The sequence below is a fragment of the Polyodon spathula genome, chromosome 8, assembly GCF_017654505.1.
Source record: "Polyodon spathula isolate WHYD16114869_AA chromosome 8, ASM1765450v1, whole genome shotgun sequence".
Lineage (NCBI taxonomy): Eukaryota > Metazoa > Chordata > Actinopteri > Acipenseriformes > Polyodontidae > Polyodon > Polyodon spathula.
The window spans coordinates 34174422-34198064 of NC_054541.1; the positions used below are offsets into that span (position 1 = coordinate 34174422).

Here is a 23643-nt window from a genome sequence, read left to right on the forward strand (position 1 = left end):
GTGGAGGCAAGAAATAGCAAGAAAAGTTCTGCCACTATGTAAAAAAAAAAGGTAACTGTAATTTCGTTCGTTCAAAGACATTCATCTAACAAGAACTATAGTATGAAGTCTGGTTTTTTAACTAAACATGAAACTAAAGCACCGAAAGTGAGCTGTTGGCTGTTTCCATTCGAGTGATCTCTCTCTCTCTCTCTCTCTCTCTCTCTCTCTCTCTCTCTCTCTCTCTCTCTCTCTCTCTCTCTCTGATTGGCTTTTTAAGCAACCTTGCTGGATTCCTGCTCTCTGAAAACTTTTGACTGGATTGAGTAATGTCTCAGAGCGACTCCTTGCATCTCTCGCAAGGGGCCGGTGATCTCTGCGCTCTATCAAGTACTGTAGTTTGATTTTTTTTTTTTTTAGAAAACCGTGACCCATAGAGGCTGTGATTGGTCTTATTTTGATGCTACGGGATTTTATTATTATTATTTTTTAATTAAAGAAAAAAAAACAAAAAACAAAAAAACTTGGAGGAAATAAAGCAGCAGAAATTCAATATATCTTTCTATTCCGATCCGCAGCTGGAGGCAAGGATTTGTGTTACTGGTTAAAAATTACATGGAATGAAATTCTTTCGATTTGAAATACGTTACCTAACATGAGTGAGAGTTACTTACAGCAGAATGTATTACGTGCGTGATTGACAGCAATTTGACAGAAACGACATGCAAAAACTAAGTTATGTACTATGGAAAAGCTGTAGGAAAATAAAGGAAATAATTCACCAAATTCTTTCCAGGCATATAACAGTTAATCCATTCTTATAGAAAGTTTGGATTCTAACTTCTGTCGGACAAAATATATTAATTTATATGTACTGTAATTACGTATCTATTCAACCAGGGGGGGTTAGAAAGTTCATTCAACAGCAAGATGCTTCCAGTATTAATAACCGTGTGCTTTATAATATATCAAGTGCGACCCGGTCTGGGGTGCCAGCTTCCTTCTGATTGGAGACCCCTCAGTGAGGGATGCAGAGCTGAGCTTGCAGAGATTATAGTGTATGCCAAGGTGTTGGCTCTGCATCATGACGTGTACAGCATGTACAATTACTTACCTTACCAATATGAAGGCAGCGAGGGGGATCTCTTCTACTCGGCAGAGATTGAGCTGCTTTGTGACCAAGCCTGGGGCAGCATGTTGGAGGTGCCGGCTGGATCTAGACTGAACCTCACTGGCCTGGGCTACTTCTCCTGTCAGTCACACACTGTTGTACAAAATTACTCCTACGTCTTTTTTCTTCGGTAAGTAATCCACAATGACATAATTACATAATAGTTATCATAGTGGATTCAGATACTGAACTAATTAAGTCGATAACTTTTCTTAAATTTAAATTGGATAATGTGTTCCATGCAATATTATTAGAGGTGCCCTAGTTTTAGAGGCTATTCCAGTGGACATTTCCCCCTTATTATGACTAAAACAACAAAGCAAAGCAAAAACAACAAGCAATAAGTATGAGTAACATCATCTCAATAAGAGTTTCCCTTATTATAGCTTTTGACATCTGAGGTAGCAACCAATAACACACACTTGACAACCTACAAATCAACACAGTAATGACTCCACAACAGCCACAAACTCACCTTTGTAATTATTGCCAAAGATGTTTCATTGACATTAGGGTGTGTTCAAGCATTATCTATAACACAGCTTACAAAAGCCATTTTAACCTCCAGTTGCTGCAAGTGGATAATGGGCATGGTCAAATTTGCTCAGTAACATTTAGCAAGGATTTACCTTTGGGGCTTGCCATTGGTGCTTTGTGACCAAGTTAAGTGCATACAAGGCTAAACTATTGATGAAGGCTATTATTTTGTATGGTAAAAGGGAACATGAAAATGTAAATCATTTGCAACGTATAGCTATTGAATATGCAGATTTAAAACTTTAATTCAGAGTTTTTCTACCACCCCTATATCAAGTCTTTTAGTAAATTTGTAGTAATTCCATTGTAGTGTTTCTGTACACAGACCTAGCTTTGTTTTAATGTATTTGGTCATGAAATCTCTTGTTTTCTAGTGAATATGCATGGGGACACAATATAAATACCCCTATAGGAATTACTGATCCATTTTGCATATTGCCAACGTTATACACCTGTGTGACCTGTTAATGAAATATTGTAATAAGATGCCTTACTTGTATTTAATTATTGACCTAATACTCACTGAAAATTCAGACATTAGAAAAAAAGAAAACAGAAAAAAAGGTATGGTTCACAGGAACCCAGGAACAAGCAGTTTTAATGCTGCCACAAAGGTTACAACTTCGAAGTTTGTTCACAGCCACCCTTCACATTTAACCACTTACAGGCCTCTGCAGATCTCCACTTAACAGAACTCAGCCCTCACCTCTCAATAGAGCTGAACAAGTAACAAGTGTTTTTTTTTTTTTTTATATGAAAAGTATTTGGAACAATAATAAGGCCCAAGTTTTCAAGTAAATCCCAAGCTGCTATCGAACTGCTAGTGTCCGGCTTTTCTCTCACCCACTGGAGAAAATATATACAAGAAATATATATATATAATTAGAAATATATATATAATTAGAAATATATGAATATTTCTAAGAGATACATTTTCTGCCCTTCACAATAATTCTACTTATTGTATTATAACTACCCTGAATGCAAATATAGATCAGAATATAGTGTGCGTAAAATACACTTTATCAGTGTATAAAATATTTAATAGGTGCAGATTTGTATATATTTCTTGATAGATAGATACAGATCATTCTGATTTTTTTCAGTCCCATTTTGGTGTATGGATCGTAATCTGTACCATACCTATTTTTTGTTTTATGTTTTTGATACAAAAGTCAGTAGTAATGCTTTAGAAAAAACATCTATTAATGTTATTTATAACTCAGCCAAGTTACTTTCAAATGACACTCTACTACACATATGCTGAGCAAAGCAGTTTGGTTGGTGTTTTCCATCATATTCAAATTCACCTGTGATAAACATCTTTCAAACCCTGGAGAAGCAGTTGATAATAAGACGGCTTACAGACACTGGCCTTACAGTTTCATTTATGTCCTTTGCAGCATGGATGAAAACTATAACATACTTCCTCATGGAGTGAATTTCCAGGATGCGATCTTCCCAGACACTCATGAAAACAGAAGGACCTTTTCCAGCCTCTTTCAGTTCTCCAATTGCTCTCATGGACAGCCCCCCCAGATCTTCAGCAATGAGTGGGAGGTAGAGGAGGACAGCCGGGTAAGTATTCTCAAACTCTGCTCTGACTCAGCCCTGTTATAACACTGTGCTGTTACTTTACTGCTGTAATTAGAGCAGGGTAATTGTACGCTCATTCCATCGGGGCATGCTTCTGTCTTTCTTTCTGAAGATCTGTACTGGATTGAAAGTCAGTTTGTCGCTTTGACTTGCTTCTGTGAAAAAAAACAAACAAACATTCCTATCATATGTGAAAGATGCTCTCTGTCAAGAGATGCTGTGTATCCCTATGAAAATGCAACATTCTTCGTTTTGCAATGCTGTCGTGCTTATGGCAGTAACACTTACTCGTGGGGTAGTAGTCTTGTTGTCCTTAATTTGGTACATATTCCTGCCAAGTCTCATTGCTCACAGTATGAATAATCTTTTCAGGACTATAGGCAACCAATTTGGGCTTTCTGAATGTAAAACACTACAAATACACCAGCCTGGGATAGGGGGGAATCTTTTGTATTATTATTTTTTTTTTTTAACAAATTCTATTTAATATAACAGTCCTTGGTTGAGGAGAAATCATGTGAAAATTATATTTAAAGAGTTCAATGTTACCCTATATGGATTTAATTCTAAATAAAACCAGTAACAAATTTTGTATAATACTATGCATTATTGTGGTTTGCAACTTAATTTTTCAAAATATATATTGAATGAACAGTGCCATAAAAAAAAAAAACCCCAAAAAAACAACTGCTTCCAGAGTACAGCTGGTGCTATAAATTTTTGGCGTCTCTTAAATGTCTGTGGTTTGCTGGTAAATCTGAGGTTATATGTACAACAGAACATTCTAATTGGCTTCTCTTTACCCCCCCTGCAGTGGGAGAGCTGGGATACATTAAAGTCTGCCTTTACGATGGTGGTTTCTGTGTGGAGCAGCAGGTGCTGACTCGCTTATTGTGTGCCAGTTGTTCTACCATTTTCATCTATCATAAAAACCTCAGTTCAGACAACAAATAAGCCAATAATAGTGGTACTATTCTTCACATGCAGCCCATTTTCACCCTTTAATTTGCTACAGTAATCATCTTCAGTCTTGACTAACACCAAAGGTTCTTAATTTGAATTGCAATGGTCGAGGAGCTTTTTATTGGCAGCAGTTTCAAAATACCCTATAAAAGGTTACTAAGATGCATCATGACAGAGAAAACATGTTAATTCTGAAATAACACGGCACAGCTTGCTAAAAGCCATGGTTATCCATTGTAAAGCACAGTAAATGTATAGGGAAAAGCAGGGTAAACAAAATTTGCCCTGGTAATACTAATGACTAACTCTCCATTTTCTATTCTGTTTGCACCAGTGAAGTTCTTCCCATTTTCTATGCTAGGTTAATGAAAAAAAAACATACAAGAAACATCTCTGAGTTCATATAAAGTTGTTTCTTGTTGCACTGGGGCAAACAGAATGAAAATGGTGCCTATCAAGTGATCTTCCGTGACAATGCAACCTGTATTGGATGGGAAAATTATAACACAAGGACATCTGCACTGGTTGGTAACATTTTCATATTTTTACTTACCAATGGTATCGCAGTGGTATGAAACAATACACACTGGTAATTATTATTATTATTTAGTCATTTAGCAGACACTTTTATCCAAAACGACTTACAGAGACTAGGGGGTGAACTATGCATCACAACAGCTGTTAACAAGCCCGTCTTTAACTACTGGACCACCAAGCCTCCTTAATTCATTGTAGTACCTATATTAATAGTGTTCATTGCCCAGCACCACTTTGTGCTATTGTTCCAGATCCACTATGTTTTCATTGCTGGCAATGCTGTGGAATTATACTAGAATTTAAATGGTATTTTCCTAACTTTTTATTAAGGCCAAATAAGGGCACAAGACATTATCTGATCAGGTACCTTCAGTCCAGTCAAGCTGTCAGTTCCATTAGAGATGAAGTCACAAATATTGAGCTTCATGCAACATAACTATCACTATTATATAACTTCTATTTTGGGAGTTTTAGTTTGATCCCTAGCAGGGCCGACATCAACGCTCAGGCAACTTGGGCACTTGCCCTGGGCCACATCAACAGATGCTCAAAAAATGCCAACTTTGTCTTTTCAATTTAGCATATTTTCCCTTACACAATGCCAACAATCCCATGTAGTCGTCTGGTAACAGCAGAGGTCGACTGTGAGCTTTCTTTGTGCGCTAAACTTCATGCAAAGGATAAAGGAAAAGCAACAAAATTAATACCGGCATACATGCAGAAATACAATTGCAAATATAAGTAAATATAGTATTTCTGTGCCAGCTCTCCTACTGAAGCCTTTAAGCCTAAAAGCATTTAGTTTTCACTAAACTAAACTGTAGTGCAGTGAAACTTTTCAACTCCCATTTTTTCTTTTTCTTCCTGCTTGCATCCTCTTTTCCCTTTGTCCTGCCTTCTTTCTCACTCCTTATTGGCTTCTGTCCTCCTCAGTTTTTCATAACGCCAAAAGCTGTTGGCTGATCTCGCCATACCAAGGTACTGGGGTTTCCCTGGGATTTATTTTATTGTAGTCACTAGTGACAAATCCTTTCCAAAATATTGAATATATGTTAGAAAAACCGTAGTCACTAGCTCAAGTAGAAATGTACAACTGCTGTTTACCTTGTCCAATTTAATTTTCAACATACATTACATTTTTTTTTTTGCCCACTAGTCTTAACATAGGTAACAAACAGCAAGTTAAAGCTTATCAATGTTTATCTCTGGTCACAGGTGTCACAAGAACAATTGGATGCATTGGCTCTTCTCTCAATTGAGTGGAAAGAAGCTGAATCAGTTAACTTTGACACCATAATTTACAAATTTACCTCTGAAAGTCTTTTGTTGATTTGACGGATAACTGTCAGTTCACCACTGTAAGAATGATTTTGAAACCTTTTTTTGATAGAATCACATTTTTGATTTGGGGGTGAAAGTGGGGGGCCCACTGGAGTTCTATTGATTTGGGGCCCACAAAAACTTGACGCCTGCCTTGATCCCTAGGATGGCTAGCCAGCTTAGACTTTCACACAGATTGGAAGTTGAGTCTTCTCTGGTTTGAGAGAAGAATGCTGGCGCGGTCTGTTTTTCTAATTCTGCGGCTTCTTTCCGTTTACCCTCCCCTCTCATAAGCATTGGCGGCAATGACAGAAACTCCTCTATTCTTTTTTACTAAGTGAATCCCATTTGAAATTTGCTTATTGGAATGAATTCCCTAACCATAACATGAGCTGACAAAAGCTGTTTTTCTTTAAGCTTTCCACCTTTTAAAGTGGAGGGTCATCGCCAAGATAACAAACAACACAATAATCATTGCTAAGTGGATTAACAGATATGCAGTAATCTTTATGTATAATATTTATGATTATGAAGGCTGATTTTGAAAGAGGAATAATACATTTCAATTTATAAAGTTAGAATAAACTGCTTATTGTAATAATGTAATCGTTCCATCCTGCAGATGCATTGTTTCTTGCTTGTTTTACCCAGTTGCAATTGTTTTATTCCAATTTTCTATAGATTTAAAATAGGGGTCAAAGCTATTTGCAAGGAACAGATTCACAATTCATTTGAAGCCTGTAAAACAAACCATGTGTGAAATTGTTTAAGGGGTTTGATAGATTTTGCGGGTTATTTTGAATAGCTTCTCAGGTAGTTGAAAACACTTGGTTTTGCCTTTGGAATGTATAGTCATTTATGTGTTTTTAATTACATATTATAGCGACACTCATTTTTAAGAGAAGATACATTTGACATTTTCATTCTGTTCACAGTTCTCCATTTGTCAGAGAAAATGAACTACAAATGATTTTGTTTTTGACCTGACAGGAATAAACAGTTATCATTTTGATCTCCGCTGAAATACCAACAAAAGGGTTCTCAGGTGTAACAGTCTTAATCCCAATATTGCTTTGGGCCTTTTATCAGAAGGTTGTTGAGTTCACATACCAGTTGCTCACTGCTAGTTGAGGCATTCCGCGCAACCTAGCATTGTTGCGACCAGGTTTTGTACAAAGCGAGTATCATTTTTGTAAATGTGTGATACGGGGTGAAGACAGGAAATTACTGGTTTCCTACTTAAACACTTAATGATAACCTGCATGACTGAAAACACAGATGTGCAAGTTGTGGTCGTAATGTAGAGGCCTCAGGCGCTGTACAAGGTGAAAAGAAAAATACAGTTTTCTGATTTGTAGCTGTATTACAGTCTTCCCCAACAACAGTAGTCTGCTGATACAAAATCTGATTCTTGTCAGTATTAAAGTATTTAAGAATGTTCATACAGAAAAGTGTAGGTAATGGATTATACATCTGTGAATTATCTATATTTAGAAATGTTCATGTGATGGAAAACTGAGTGAACACATTATTTACCCAAAATCTTGAAGATATAAATCTGTTATATATCTTCTGGTTTGGGAACCGCTAGCCTGAATTTGGTCCAACTTAGCAAAGACATTTCTTAAACAAGTTAATGAACAAATTGCCCATGTACATCATAACACAGGAGAGAAGCATGTTCTGAATCACATTTTTTAAAATCATTTTATTTACTTCCTTCATAGGGGAGATGTATGTTCCATTATTTAGAATTATAGTGCCTGCTCATTTTGGACAACCCTTTTGAAGGTGTTTTTTGAGTTGCCATTACAGGTCTGTGTTTTTATTTTTTTAGCAACCGTTCAGCTGGCTCCAGAACCTGTCATGTTTGCACCTGCTTTGTTTTTAATAATAAAGCTGTTATTTGGATAGAGGGTGTCATTGTGTGGCGGTGCATGGCTTATTTAGGGTTGGGTAAAATGTTACAATATGGGTTACAGTTACAGTTAGCAGGTAGTGACAGGGTAAAGTTTAAGACATGAATTGCTGTTAGGTGGCACAAGTGCTAAGAGGGATGAGGTTCATTTATGTCTGTGAGTGTTTAGTCAGTGGTAGCACCTGACATGACAGTGAGGTCAATCATTAAAGATTAGAATGCTGAGAAGCATCATACAAAATAATCACTTTTATTCTAGCTTTTGCTCTGCAGTTTGATGCAACAGTAGTGCAGTCTTGCCAGTTTTTATCTGTGACTAGTCTAGGTATTTGTATGTTGTGGCTGCAGACTGCATTTTATGCCCTTGACACAGAATGTACTACAGTGCCTATAGTAAGAATTCACCCCCTTGGACATTTTCACAGTTTGTTGTGTTACAGCCTGAAATTTTGATGCATTTAAATGGATTTTATTTCCTTTGATTTACACAACCTACTCAACACTTTGAAGAGGCAAGATAATTTTTATTGTGAAACAACAGTTAATGAAAAATAAAAAACTGAAATGTCTTGGTTAGATAAGTATTCACCCCCCCTGAGTCGGTACTTGGTAGAACCACCTTTGGTAGCAATTACAGCTGTGAGTCTATTGGGGTAAGTCTCTACCAAGTTTGCACGCCTGGATTGTGCAATATTCACCCATTCTTCTTGGCAAAATTGTTCAAGCTGTGTCAAGTTGGATGTGGATTGTTGGTGGACAGTAATCTTCAAGTCTTGCCACATATTCTCAATGGGATTCAAGTCCGGGCTTTGATTGGTCCACTCTAGGACATTCACTTTCTTGTTTTTAAGCCACTCCAGCGTTGCAATAATCCAGTCTGGATGTTATGAAAGCATGAATCAGTCTCTTTGCACTTTCCATGGAAACGAAGTGTCTTAGTTTAGCAATATTTCTTGAATTAAAAAAGACACTTTAGTTATTTTTCTGATATGCGGTTTGAATAAGAGATTTGTGACAAAAAAGACACCCAGATTTCTCATTTCAGACCTCAACTTAAATGGGAAACTGTCAACTAGAAGAACATCTGAATTTGTATTGTTTAATTGTTTTTTTGATCCCAGTAGCATTACCTCTGTTTTGTCAGAGTTTAACAATAAATAGTTGTTTGACATCTATTGCTTAATGTCAGCCAGATAGATAGTAAGGATATTTGCGATTGAGGTGTCATCTGGTTTAAGGGATAAATATAATTGGGTATCATATGCATAGCCATGAAAATTGACCTCATGTCTACGGATAACGTCACCCAAATGCAGCATGTAGAGGGAAAACAAAATTGGCCCAAGAACAGAACCTTGTGGGACGCCACATTTAACTTTTGAGAAATACACAACAACATCTGGAATGGTGCTATAGAGTCAAGATCCCAAATTCAGAGTTTCTCTATGATATGCAACCTCTAAGTTCAACTTTTAAATCCTAATGATCTATTGGTGACAGAATCCTATTACATGAGTGACCTTTTATACTGTTAGACCAGTGTGGAACTATTTGCTATTCGGCACATGCCTGGGAATTCCCATTCACACTTTGATGATAATTTTTTATTTTACTGCCATCATAAATTAGATTAGGGGAAGTTGGTTTAGCACATACTTTTTAAACAGTGGTTACATCATGACTTGAGAACTCATCCTTTAACCTAAAAACAGGTAAGAGTCAAAGCATGATAATGAAATACTTTGTTTATCATGCCTGTCTTCATATTTATACTATGCTTTGGAGATTTAAAAAAAAAAAAAAAAAATGGAGGTTGGCTGTAAAATTTTAGATAGGAAATTCAATCAGATATACTGTATTTGTTTCCCTTAACAGCTGTCCAATATGTTGAGCTTGGCACATATGAAAAGGGTATTTTAATTGTAGACAACAGGCCCTTCTTGCCAGTCCATCTCTCGACATGTCTACAGCAATTGCTTTTGCAAACTTGATACCTGGAGGATTATAAAATCTTGCAGATGTTATACACGGTAGACGTGATCCATAGAACACAATAGACCCTGATCTAAAAACAGGCCTGAGGGATTAAACGTTTCTCACTTTACAAATTTGAGACCCAAGCTGCAAAATGGTAGGAGCAGATTAGTGCTTACTGTACGGTAAACACCCCCACACAATTATTTTTAACTGTTCACCAGGCTAGCAGTTTATAGTTTAAATCAACCATTCACCTGTTTAATTCTGAAAGTTAAGCGATATAGTCATAAAAAGCATGCAGTTCCTTTAAAAGCAGTTATCAGTAACTAAACTGTACAGTTTAGCGCAATAGAATTGATTTAGTTTAGAAACCCCTCTTTGATATTCCCTAAAAAAGGGTCTGCTGATAAGAGAGACCAAATGCATTCAATCCTTCAGGGGCTATGGGTTCGTCATTGTTTCCTGTCAGCCGGTCATAATTTCCTGTTAATTTCTTACCAGTGCAAAACATGAGCTCCCGATATGATGAATCGAGCTACATGAATGTGTGATTGAAATGAACATAACGTAAGTCTGAGCACGATGAGCTGTTTCAGTGCTATTGATTGATTGTCTGTCCGAGTCTAAAAGATTTTTCCCATGCAACTCAATGTGAGATAAGAGAAGCAGAGTGTCATTAGGAGGTTCTCTCTGAGAATAGAGTTATTTTCACACAGTCCTCCAGCAAGACCTTCGGAAAACTGCCAATGCCATGGCCTCCATAAACAGTGCAGTCTGCTGAATTTTAAATTTTGTTTGACTATCTGCTAAACTGGATCATGTGGCATAATTTCAGTATTTGTAATGCCTTGCAAAAATGATAAACACACTAAAATGATGTCATCATTACACAATCTTCTTGTAATTGACTACAGCATGATGCATAGCACAAATTATTCATAATGCTTCCCTAAAATCCGAGCACTTGCCAGCACATTTATCAAGTCTACCCTTGCAATGACAAACAACGGCAATCGTTGTTAACTGTTCCACAGGAATACCTCAGAGTCAGTTACAATTGAAATTGCTGAAATCAGAACATTCACCAATTGGCTCATTAAATCTTCCTGGGGGAACATCGAAAAAAGCAAAACACTAAGGAACTGAATGAGAAGCACGGTGTAGCAGTTTACATTATGGACTCACTTCCTCTTGGAGGTTTGGTTATCAAACATAAGTGCAGTCTGAAAAACACATAAGGCACAAATCCGGACCCATTGTCAAATTAGAATTATTCATATTTGTGATATTGAGTAAAGGAGCAGTGTGTGTTCCATGCAAGTCAAATGTCATATAGCAAGTCTTAGGATGCAAATATATTTTGTCTAGGAATGATTTTGAACTCAGTGATCATTTTCAGCATTTTTAATGCTTGTTAACTGTCTCTGTTGTTAGAAACTAAGAGAGTGTTTTAAACCACAAGAATAAACTCCAAACCATTAAGCAGTTGAGACAAGTCTTAATAAATATCCTATTGAGTTTTCTGCCACCATCATCTTTACGGTTAACGTTTAATGTTATTACTTATTACGAGTAACAGACCGACGATAACAACCCCCTTCACATGCCTGCTGGATGCTGTCATATGCAGCCAGACAGTCAAACATGGCCTCCATTATCCCTGTTTTATAATTGAAAGCAGCTGGCCATTGCTATAAACATATGTACTTTCCCCCATAAATACCCAAAACTCACCACAGTCACCCCAGGGTCAGTCTTAAACTAAATCCATCAACATGCTATTTCTGGAACTGTATTTTTACAACACACAGGGGCTGATCTAAGGATAGGTGCAGTGCAAACAATTGTGGCTGCAAAATCCAAATTGGCTAGCAGCCAGGCAATTAGTTTGCACTGCAGCTTATGCAAGCTTAATTACTAAACATGCACAAATAATGAGCTGCAATCATGACAATGAGGGTCGCAATGAGCAGAACCTGTGCATCGGGCGATTCGGCGGCCCCACTTACAGCCCAGAGGTCAGGTGAGTTAGGAGTGCAGAGAGCAGTAGGCACTTGTCACGGATGGCTAGAGTAGTGCATGTGGGTGGTGACGTCAGGTTCAGGAAGCAGTGCACAGCAGACTGGTCTCACAGTCGGAAGCATTTGTTTGTCTTTCTCTTACTCACAGTATCTTTCCACTGTCCTCCTCTTAGCTCTCACTACTTTAACAAGTCAAGGTGGTCTCTTTTATATCCTGTGACTGGAGCCTTAACTACCCATTGATCAAACAATTACCTTATTAAGGCTACAGCCACATTCTCACATGTTTATTTAAGAAAGTAACCCCATCCTTGCCAAATAATAACAATAATGCCGGCTTTTCGCAGGTCACATAATAATAATTCATAATAACAGATGGTTTTCGTCCGCCTGCATAATACAAAAATAATAATAATAATAATATTAATAATAATAATAATAATAATAATACATTACTATTATTATGGCTTCTGAAGAGGAGCTGAGTCATTACGATTGAGGTCACTCAGCATGAAATTGAGTTATTTGGAAAAGCCTCAGCCAACATCAGTTATGCCTCCAAAGAGGCCATATGTTCCTTTATAGAGGATAAAGTCAATGCTGTCAGTGTTACCAGGAGGACAGTCAACCCGATGATGAAAAGTTGAAATTCAGCTATTGGGTCTAGGATGACCTTTGGAGTGAGACCATAAAGCCTTACCACTGCATCCACCAGCATCCTAAACAATGTGACCCTGGGATTGAATATGTTTGGTCTTCTATATCTTGCCCTTCTCCTCAGAAGGTTTTCCTGCCTCTCCTCAACAAGAGCCAAGCGTCACCGCATCAGGAAGTGCACCACACCAGCCATCCTGAGGCCAATGACGGGTCTCTGAAGGTGTGTAGTTTTATACAGATCTTAATCACTTCTACAATGGTTTGCACCTTCTAAGAGGAGAAGGAAAGTTTTTGGAGGGTCAGCAAGTGCCCAAGTGCAAGGCAAAATCCTTACATCTCATTATAATGTTTGCGTCCGCTTATTATTCCAGATCCCTGCCCAATTCCATGCTCTTTCCTTCATTTAAAAACATTTAACAGTATCTAAATGGATTAATAATGGCAAAGTGCTAATTTGATAGCTGGTGCAGAATGGCAGGTGAAAACCATTCTTTACATATGCCGCATTTACTGCAGCTAAAAGCAGTTTGCACATGCAAAATGTTGATTTTAGCTGCAATGTTTTTTTGCAACTGCAAATCACTTTGCACGTATCCTTATATCAGCCTCATAGTGGACAAAATGAAAGATTGTTGTAAGCTATATTTATATTTATCAATGGTTATAATGTAATGAACATGCATACAAAAGTCATGATCGATGACTCCCTTTTCATTGGATTTTGCTCTTGTATAATTTTTATTTATGGTCACACGTATGATTTTGTTAATATATAGGCAACCTAAACCAATTAATTATTCAGGGTAAGCTTAAAATAATAAATTGGGTTATTGGTACCTGTCACAGAGACGGCCGAAGTGGGCGGCGTCAGAACCAGGAAAGGTAAGGCAATACACAAAACACAGGACGGATGAAATGAAATGATGAAGACGCCTGTTGGCGCCGGTTTAATACAAAATAAAAGGTTTAACAAACACGAAAAACACAGGACACGGCACTCTACGCCAAAATAAATAGACAAACAAAAACAGACTAAACTTAACAAAACGGTGTACGGACAGACACGGTGAGCGGATACTTTCTCCTCTTATTATTACTACGACTACTGCTTATTTCCTCCGTCTCCAATCCCGTTCTCCGCTCACCGAACACCCAGCCACCCGTATGTGACAACATGCATCTATATATACTATTGTGCTGGGATTCAATTACCAATTAATTATTCACTTGAATCCCAGCACGTGAATTAATAAAGTGCAATTCCCCGTGCTCACATATTACTACATTTTACTTGCACGTGAAGTGCTGTGCAATCCTCGTGCCTAAATACACATATACATTTTTTAAACACTCGTGTTACACAGACCCGTTTATATCCCGTGTACCAATGTCTATACACCAACATTTAAACACACCACACGCAACACATAACAGATAATATACACAGGGGCGGGCACTTTGTTACAGTACCTCACACAAAGGGGCAGAAGGATGCTGTTTCAGATATGGAATATACAGTTTAAATGATATCCTAGTGCTGAGAACAGGAAATAATGTATTTGCTTTTCTTCAGGTGCCAGAGTTCCCTGACCACTTCCCACATACTGCTAATATAGTTCAAACCTAGTGCATAGACATCATAGAAATTATGGAAAAAACATATATTTTTAATATATGGGAGAAAAGTATGATCCTTATATTTTTAATATATAGAAATTAGCCTCTTTTATAGATATTTAGAATATATGGGATATATTTTAAATATATTTTAGTCTGTAATCCATATATTTATTTTACATGTTGAAAATATATGTTGCACCATATATTTTTACTAGTCTGTAATCCATGTAAAATGAATATATGATTACAAACTGAAATATATTCTATATATTTTAAATATATAAAAAGGGGCCAATTTCTATATATGAAAATATATGTTTGTTCCATAAGGGATGACACGTTCAATTTCCTTGTACAGTATGTCCTGCTAACAGCTTCTTCTGTCATAAATACCAGCAGGCATGCAGTGTCTTGTTGAGAAATGCATCCAATTTCCAAATGCTACCTTTATTACCATCATTTGAGTAAAAGGAGCTTTGCAGTGAGAATTTCTAACTTTTTTTTTTTATAATGTTTATGAGGGTTTTCAAAGTTTGACATGTTTAAACCTGACTGAATTTAAATTAAAAACATGCAGATATTAGGAACAAGAAACTGAGGAGAGTGCCATGAAGTGTGCATTAAGCTCACCACAGTATTGTATGAAGTGAGTGCAAAATTTGCCCCTGTTTTTCTGAAAGTAAAAGACCAACATTAGTTTGTTTAAGGAGCAGTTTGTCATCATGCTAAATTAGTTCTTGAAAGGTTTTAAAAAAAAAAAACAAAGGGTTAAAAAAGGGTACGAAAGTTGCCAATGGAAATTTTTGATTTGAAACAGCATATCTGTGTGCATGTTATCTCTGTTTTGCCCACAACTAGTTTGATGTCTACTATGGGAAAGCAATGAATAGGTATTCCATTAACTCAAAAAAGATGACATCATTAAAATTTGGTTGTAAATGATGACCTTAGGGGTATTATTTCTGTTTGGTGATGAACAGGTATGGTAATTATTTATTCTGAAAATTTGCACATTTGATCTGCTACAGGCCAACATTTCAGTATTTTACAAGTAGTTTACAACTGAGACACAGGTCTTCTTTTCAATTATGTCAGGCCCAACAATTTCATTAATTAATTAATATTTTAATAAATAACATATTTATTTACAGCATGTATATATTACTGAAATTACTGATATTACTGTATATTTACTGAAATAAGCCTGTCCAGCAAAACATAACTGGGTCCTGTAGAGACTGCCAGCGCCATGCCATCAGCATCACAGGGAAGATTATTGAGACTTTTATTAAGAGCCACATTACTCAGCAAAGGCAGCTGACAGCTGTCTGTAGGATGGAATGCTTCCCAATGTGTTGATACTGTTATTGAAGTACTTTATTGGCCTGCAGACAAGTAGAGGAATTTATAGTACATGTTGAGCATATTACCAAGAAAATGTAGTCATCATAAGGGTATACATCTTTTTTTTTTTTTTTTTTTTTTTGGGGGGGGGGGGGGCTAGGTAATAAAATCATTATATATCATGTTTATATACCATGATTTATACCATCTATTGTTTTTAGACAAGTCCAGAGATTGGCAGCATCAGAAGCTAATAATAAAACCCAGACACCCACTTGTTAGTGTCTCTGAACAGTGCCAATGTGGGGGATTGAGAACATGTGGAATGCCCTATAATAACAGTTGCTGCACCAATGACATTAACCAAATTCCTCTGGAAAATATTTTTAGGAGACACTTTCAAATCTTTGTGCAGGCAGTGTGTGTAAGGTGTTTGGCTGTAGCAAACTATCGGATTAGAAAAATATGAAAAAAATATATATATTTCAGAAACTTTCAGCTGTTTTATCTGATGCCAAGAAAGGGGTTCTTTTTACAGAAAATGGCCATCCTTTTGACCTTTCCCCAATGGTTCCAGGTTTAAGGAAAACACAATTATTGTAGTACTCTGTGTGGAAATTTGCCTTTGCATTTACACTTGCTTCAAACAGTCCCCCAACTCTTTAACTAGCAGCTAGTGTATCAAAACCAGAATCATTGATTTTTGTCTTGTTTTGGATCCAACAGCCAAAGAGTGGAATAATCATATTCCACTGTTCATTTCACTTTGGAACTTGCAAGTGTGAGAGGTCTCAGAGTGAGATACGAAGAGTCAAGTTTCAAATGAAAAAGGTGCAACCACGTTTATTTACAGAAAAACACAAAAATGGTGCACACAAACAAAAAGACGTACTATGACTTTAAGACACAGTGTTTTACAAGACAGGTCCTGAGAGGAGCAGACATAATAAGCTCTGGTCCTTCAAGTACCACAGTCTCCCCTCTGTCCCAGGAACACTGTCCCAACCAATGGAGAGGCTGCCCCTTTTGTACACCTTGACTCCGCCCCGTACCCGATTACCTGGGAACCAGGTGTACCTCGTTCCCCTCCACCAGCCTCCTAGCAAGAGGACACCTAGGGAATATTAACCCTATAGTTGCCAGAGCTGGATGAACTTTTCAGTGAAGGGAATTAATTTACCTTGTCACAAGCTATCACTTACTAATTATGAAATTGAAAAAAAAATTAAAAAGGTTAATGGGGTGTATTTGAATGATCTAAACATCAGCATGTCTAAATACCGTAGCCACATAACCAGCTACTATATACAAAAAAACAGACAGTAAAACAGACAGTAAGTCTGTGAAAAATCAAATTTGTAAATTTGTAGGTATTAAGATCTGGTGTTGTTTAGATTATTACAAAATATCATTTCTTTAGTTACAATTGTGTCAAACCTCCAGGTTTTAAGGTTTTGTGTTGCATTGAACAATGCAGTTACTTAGAGTCATCCAAACAGTATTACATTGTGCTGGTACAGTCATGCTGTCCACATGTTGCTCCTTCCTTTCTCTTTTGTGTAATTGCAAGTGTCCTTGTGTTTTTTTTTTTATGTACTACTGTTAGATGAATGTGTAACAGCTTAACCAACCCTGCAATTTATCATTAACATATAAAGTTAGTAGATGAAAAGCATCTGCCCACTGGTGAGTGTGTCAAGTTTCGAGTCAAGGCCAACTCAATAACCGCATGGTGGATTTGAAAGTTAATGTGAACGTGGTCTGTAGCAGAGCTGATACTTCTCAGAGCCAGAGCATTGTGGGGGAGGCCATTTTTGTATTACATTTTCTGAAAAAACACTCTGTAATTAAAAGACTTCTCTGACACCTCAATTCCAGCCGTCATAATTTTGCCTCTGCTGCTGAGCTTATGTGTAACGCAGCCAAGATAATACAAGGCTGTTGGTCACTTTGTTTTATTAATCTTTTTTTGTTAGGACTCCCTGTTGCTTTTTAAACTTATTTTCCTGTAACTTCTAGAATTTCATTATCAAGACTTCTAGAATTTCATTACCAGGGTGACAGGTACTGTCAAGCCTGTTTAAAAGGCCTTGGTTTCTCAATAATGGTTTAATTTGTATTTGTTTTTAAGAAACATGTCTCTGTAACCCCTAGAGGAAACAAAAGGAATAGCTCTCTGTATAAAAACCAAATCATCAGCAGCTCTGTTTCCTGCAGCTTCTGCTTTTCCTTGGAGTTCCCTCACAATGCCCAACATTGCACACTATGTGAAATTTGACAAATGGGTCCAAGCTGGTACTGTGTGGCTGCAGGCCAGTGTCGGAGCTTCTGTTTGTTGCTACAGCTTATTGGATGCAAAGGGTTAAGCAGGCAAATGACTATTAGTGCCAAACTGAAGTGTTAAAAAATGACTGGAGGCTTATAACGCTGCAATGTTGCTTCCATATTGCAGGAGTATGAAAAGCTAGTAGATTGGATCTTTAAAGGACTTTGATTTATATTGACATAACTTCAGCTTCAATTTATCGCAGGTGCCAATATAACAACAATACGGCCAGAACAGAATATTAATGCACATCCCCTGCTATTTAAACAAGATTCAGACATGAAATAACGCCAAGAAATTAAAATGTTATATTTTATTAAAAATCGTGTTTAAATTAATTAAAAAAAAAAAAAAAAGTTGACAGCAGATAATAGCCTATTGTTGTATATAGTATTTAAATTAAAAGTGGGACACATAGCTGTGTAAAGTAAAACCAACCATAGCTTTTTTATTTGCAAATTAGAAAATTAGGCACACCACTCTGTCACCTGTCAGCATTTAGAAGGTCTTCAGTTTAGGAGGGTTATCTGTTCTGTCCTGTACCACCTGCTTATAACACTGTGCAGTGTGGTACAGCCATGGATACATGCTTGTGCCTTTAATTGCAATGAAAACAGAAGAAATCCACTACTGCTGGGAAACTATTCTGGAAAAAAAAATAACAGCTGCTCAATTGTGTAGTGTGTGGTCACTGAGAATGATTGCCTTGCTAAGTGACACAGAAAGCACAAGACAAATTGCCAATCATTATCCAAAGGGTGAAACTGCAGTACATTTTGTAGTAAAGCATAAGTTCTCGTTTTTAAAAGTTTGGTGTATTTCAGCTGTACAGATTCAATATACTATTAAATGGTGAGAAAGTAAATATCAAGTTTTGCAAGGCTATTTATTAATTTCTTTTACTACAAAAATGTGCTTTTCCACCACTGCCAAATGATACAGAATTCCAAGGGTGTCCTATAAAGAAAGACATTACTGACAGTACAGGGCTGAAACGTTCAGACATATTCTGCTAGCTATAATCAGGCTACATTCAAAAAGAAAATAAACAGAAGTCCGAAAGTATCACTAGAACTATACAATTTCATTTCGGAGAGAACAATTTGGGAAGCAGTGGTGATAGCTAGGTTAGTACTTTGGTAATAGGCATAGAACCTCAACTTGTACACTAATGCTTAAAACATGTAAAGTTTGTGTTAAATTGTGATATAGAACACCCTTGCTATAACACCCTTCATTATAACGAACCTGGCCTTTGGACCCCAAATAAAAAAATAAAATAAACAAAGATCATACAAACACACACTGTCAACATCCCGGTCCGTAGGCGCGGGACCCCACCTCCGCAATGAAGTCAGCTCTTTTGTCTTAATGAAAACCACATGCTGTGTAACTATACATCCGAAACGAAAATCATTTTATATTGCAACAAAGCTGGAAACTATATTGATTGTTTGAAAAAAAGAGTAACGCAGGCATATGTCTGTTGTGAATATAGGTTGTCAAAAAGCACTCTGTTTTTTGGCTTGTTCAGCAACCGTGTGGCAAAACAAAATTGAAAAAAAAAACTGTTAAAAAAAAAAACAACTTTATGATCTGATGAGCTTGTCATGTAAAACTTTTCATGTCGGGTTGATTTGGAATGCAAGATCAGTTTGGGATTCTTGCATGTTGGATTAAGATTTGGGGCACTTTGAAATGATTCATGTCAGACTGATTTTGAATAAAATTTCAGCTTCAATTTGGGCTTTTTGCTTTTTCTACTGCGTTTTAATTCTTTAATAGATTGGATAAAGCAAAGGCAGAATACTGCATACATGAGATGAACAGGTACATGTAATTCTACTTTTATTCACAAGGTCATCTAATTAACTTAGTCCAACAGTTTATTGTTCATTTTTACTGTCCTTTCGCTATAACAAACAAAAGGCTTGGACCCCAACAAGTTCGTTATAGCGAGGGTGTACTGTATTCAATTTGAATTCACATACAGTACATATGCAGCCTATGTTGTAAAGTTGTATTACCTCTTGTCGCTTTGTCTCCCTGCAGCTCCTGTGCTCCTCTGTGCAGATGGCCCTCTTTGAGGAGGAGGATCGTACAAAGAGGCTGCAGGAGAAGATCGCTGTCCTGGAGAAGCGCAATAAGCAGCTGAGAGACCGCGTCAAGAAGGTCAAGAGGTCACTGCGGCAGGCCCGCAAAAACAGCCGGCGTATGGAGCAAGCTAACAAGAAACTGCAGGAGAAACTGGTAGAGGCAGTCAGCGAGCACGGCCCCCATCCTAACTCGCCCTCCATTTTCCTCAAGGTGTAATGCGCAACGCACGTGTTGCAGTGACTGTTGGTGAGCCATTAACCTTGCTCCCTTTTCGATGGGCACGCATGGAGGTTGCTGGGCAATCTTCGTTACTGAAATGTTTCTTGGGTAATGGTCACAAAAGTATGTGTTTCAGTTAGTTCTTGTTATACACATATACATAGAACATATAATTGGTATATATATATATATATATATATATATATATATATATATATATATATATATATATATATATATATATATATATAATATATTTATATATCAAGTGATCTTAGAAAGGGAGTATCTCATTGCACATTGATATATAATTGTTATCCTATAGTTCATGCACAAGTAATATACAGTATATAATAAAGGGTTTTGAAGGTATCTACAATATGATGTCTGGATAAGATAAAATGCGTCCAATAATGCTGAATAATAGCTGTTTTTATTATAGATACCACAATACTAGTCCTGGTAAATTAATGTTAAATCACTATAAAATGAACGTCTTGCTTTCCCCAATCTTACCAGTGTACTGGAATTATTTCATTAGCTGCAGTTAATAATTATTAATAATTATACAGATTATACTGAACATTCTTTCCCAGTGTTTTAAAGGTGCAGAACATATTCTTTTTTCTTTTACAATTTATGTGCAGGGTTTAAGAATGCCTGTGAGGAAACGATCAAATAGAGACCCTCTAATAAGTCAACATATAAAAAAATACAGTAAGCTTCCCTCACAGCTTTAATGCACAATTAATCTGCAGTAAAAGTACACTGTTGATTTATTACTGTAGGTCTAATTGAAATGACAATTGTTGCAAATAAACTGCCCTGATGTTTCATATGGGAACCACACTTTCCTCTTAACAACCTTGGGTGTACTTTTAAATATCCCCTGCACTAGCAGATTGATGTTTTTCTGTCAGCATCTTTATGGAATTAGCTTCAGGCACTGGAAGGAAATTATATGTGGAATTTGTTCATTTCATATAAAATAAGCAGTAGCTGTTGGCACCTGTTTGCATTTAAATATGTAATTGTTCTTTGAAAATAAATCTGTACTATACTTTTTGGTATTATTTTAACCCTGGTAACAAAACTGCAAGTCCATTATATCCAGTTTACTGCAATCTTAATTGACCGTTAGTTTACTAACAGTTGCAAGGGTGGTTTGGTTGACTGGTATTTGCAACATCAATGAACTCTCAGAATGCATATATAATCTAGTGTATGCAGGTAAGGCACCTCATTGTTTCGCTTTACTGTTAAATAATAAGACCCTTGTCTTCTCCTCTAGGACAGCAATTGGAGTTTAGCATGTCAGCTCTCTGAGGATTAAATTCTAGATAAAACCCAAAGCATGTAAACCTTTACAATGCACTCTGCATTCTCACACCTCCGCTGAGTGATGAAGATTCCCTTCCTGCCAATGAGGCTCTTGAGCACTAAGTGTCATTTTACACAACAGTTATAGGCCTATTTTTCCTCAATGTGGTCTATTAAAACTACTCACATACCACCTAAAAACAGCTGAATGTCTCATTCAAACCATAATCATAACTTAATTAATATCTAAATGAATTACTCTCATCAGTGTTGAGCACTTTTGAAAATGCTGTCAAACGCCTGTTTGTTTCCAGAAGTCGGACAAAAGTCATTTTTATTTTGCTTTAATGTTATTGTATGCAGCCAGTTTTACTACATAGCTTTTCATTTGAATAGTGTAGATATTTTTTTAAGTTAAATAGCAGCAGTAATTATTACTATTAAAATAAATGCCTTAAAATTCCCCAATACCCAAGAAAAGTCCAGCAGATGCAGACATTTAACACCCACATACAAGATGGTGTAAACACACTGCAACTTCCTAAAAGATGATAAGTATGTTGTGTTGTATTTGTGAAAAGTCAACAGCAGGCCTCATCTGTTGTTGGCAGGCCTTTCTGCTGTTGACACTCCTCGTGTCGCCACCCTTTACCCAGTTCTTAAATTCTCCTTCCTTTAGGCAGAGTTTTAAAATTGACTTTTTTGCTGTCTTCAGGAGGATCTCCCCATTCTGTGAAAACCCACTTCTATGACTTGTTTTTTTCCCAGTGTTTGATGTTTGTGGCTGTAGCAGGGAGAGATCTGTGCTGACTCTGCTGGCGTGTTCACAGTACTGCAGGAAGAGGGCGGCAGCCTTCCAACAACCAACCAACCGCCTGTGAGTCATGCCAGTGACACGGGGAGGTGGGAAGGTAGGTGTGTGGACTTTCCCCCTCTCTGAATATCTGAGAGGCGAGTCTTGGCAGATTGCTAGCCCTATATAAAAAATGCTCTGCTGTTTCCTCAGGTCTTCCTTTGTAGACGCGCTGTGTGTGTGTGGAAGCGCTGGTCAAGGACGGAGAGACCAGCTGAGAACAGCGAACAAGTCAGAGAGTGACAGCGAGGAACCTTTGGGCAGACCCCAAACTATTGTGTAGAGCAGGCAGGGAGCTGACAGAGTAGGACTGTGATCCAGGTCGTGCGGGTAGCGGCGACCGGGATAATGCTGCCGAGTGCAGCACCTTTTATTTGTAGTTTTATTACTGTTTTATTTTCCCTTGTTCTTTTCGCCTTCTGTTTTCATTATTATTTCTTTGAGCACCTGCGAGTGCACTTGGTGTTCGCTTACCAGCTGTGGTATTTCCGTGGTGCTGTCTATCATTGTTGATAGGCTGCCCACGGCCAACAGTGCCCTCTGCCGGAAAAAAATAAGAACTGGTCTAAAAATAAAACTGGGCACCTGTGTGGTGTTTTCAATTACACATGTTTGTCTCCTAGTCAGTGAATTACCCACACCCCTTCCACACGTGGTGTGAGGAGTGGGATTCACTATAGTTCATGCACTTTCCGGGGGCGCTAGTTCGCCAGAGGCCTTACCGTATACCTGAGCGTAAAAGACAGGTAATAAAAGTGGAAATTGACGAAATGCTGAGACTGGGAGTAATAGAAGAGTCCCAAAGTGACTGGAACAGTCCGATTGTTAGTTGATAAGCCAGACGGGTCAACTCAATTTTGCATTGATTTCAGACGAATCAATGAGAAATCGAAATTTGACAGAAGGAGCAGACTAGCATGGATGCTACCCAGTTTGCCGCAATGATGGTCCTCCTGCGCCAGACGCTCACCGTGGCAGTGCAGGGGACAGCTAGACCCGTAGCTCCAGACCACTCCATCCAGAGACCCACCAAAATGACAGCCGAGGATTGACCGGACGCCTACTTGGAGGTGTTCGAGGCTATGGCAATCTCGGCCGGGTGGCCCCAAGCCCAGTGGGCTAGCTATGTGTTGCCCCAACTCACCGGGGAGGCTCAAGCAGCTGCGAGGACACTGTCCCCGGAGCACA

At 37.6% G+C, this 23643-nt stretch overlaps 1 protein-coding gene across 1 annotated transcript; it reads left to right on the plus strand.

The window, feature by feature from the left end:
* Window positions 1–316: 316 nt before the first annotated feature.
* Window positions 317–20413, plus strand: LOC121320257 (coiled-coil domain-containing protein 3-like). Its single transcript, XM_041258508.1, has 3 exons — window positions 317–1280; window positions 3091–3265; window positions 20019–20413. Exons 1-3 carry the CDS (start codon window positions 910–912, stop codon window positions 20277–20279), a joined length of 807 nt encoding a protein of 268 aa, XP_041114442.1. The 5' UTR covers window positions 317–909; the 3' UTR covers window positions 20280–20413.
* The last annotated feature ends 3230 nt before the right edge of the window (window positions 20414–23643 follow it).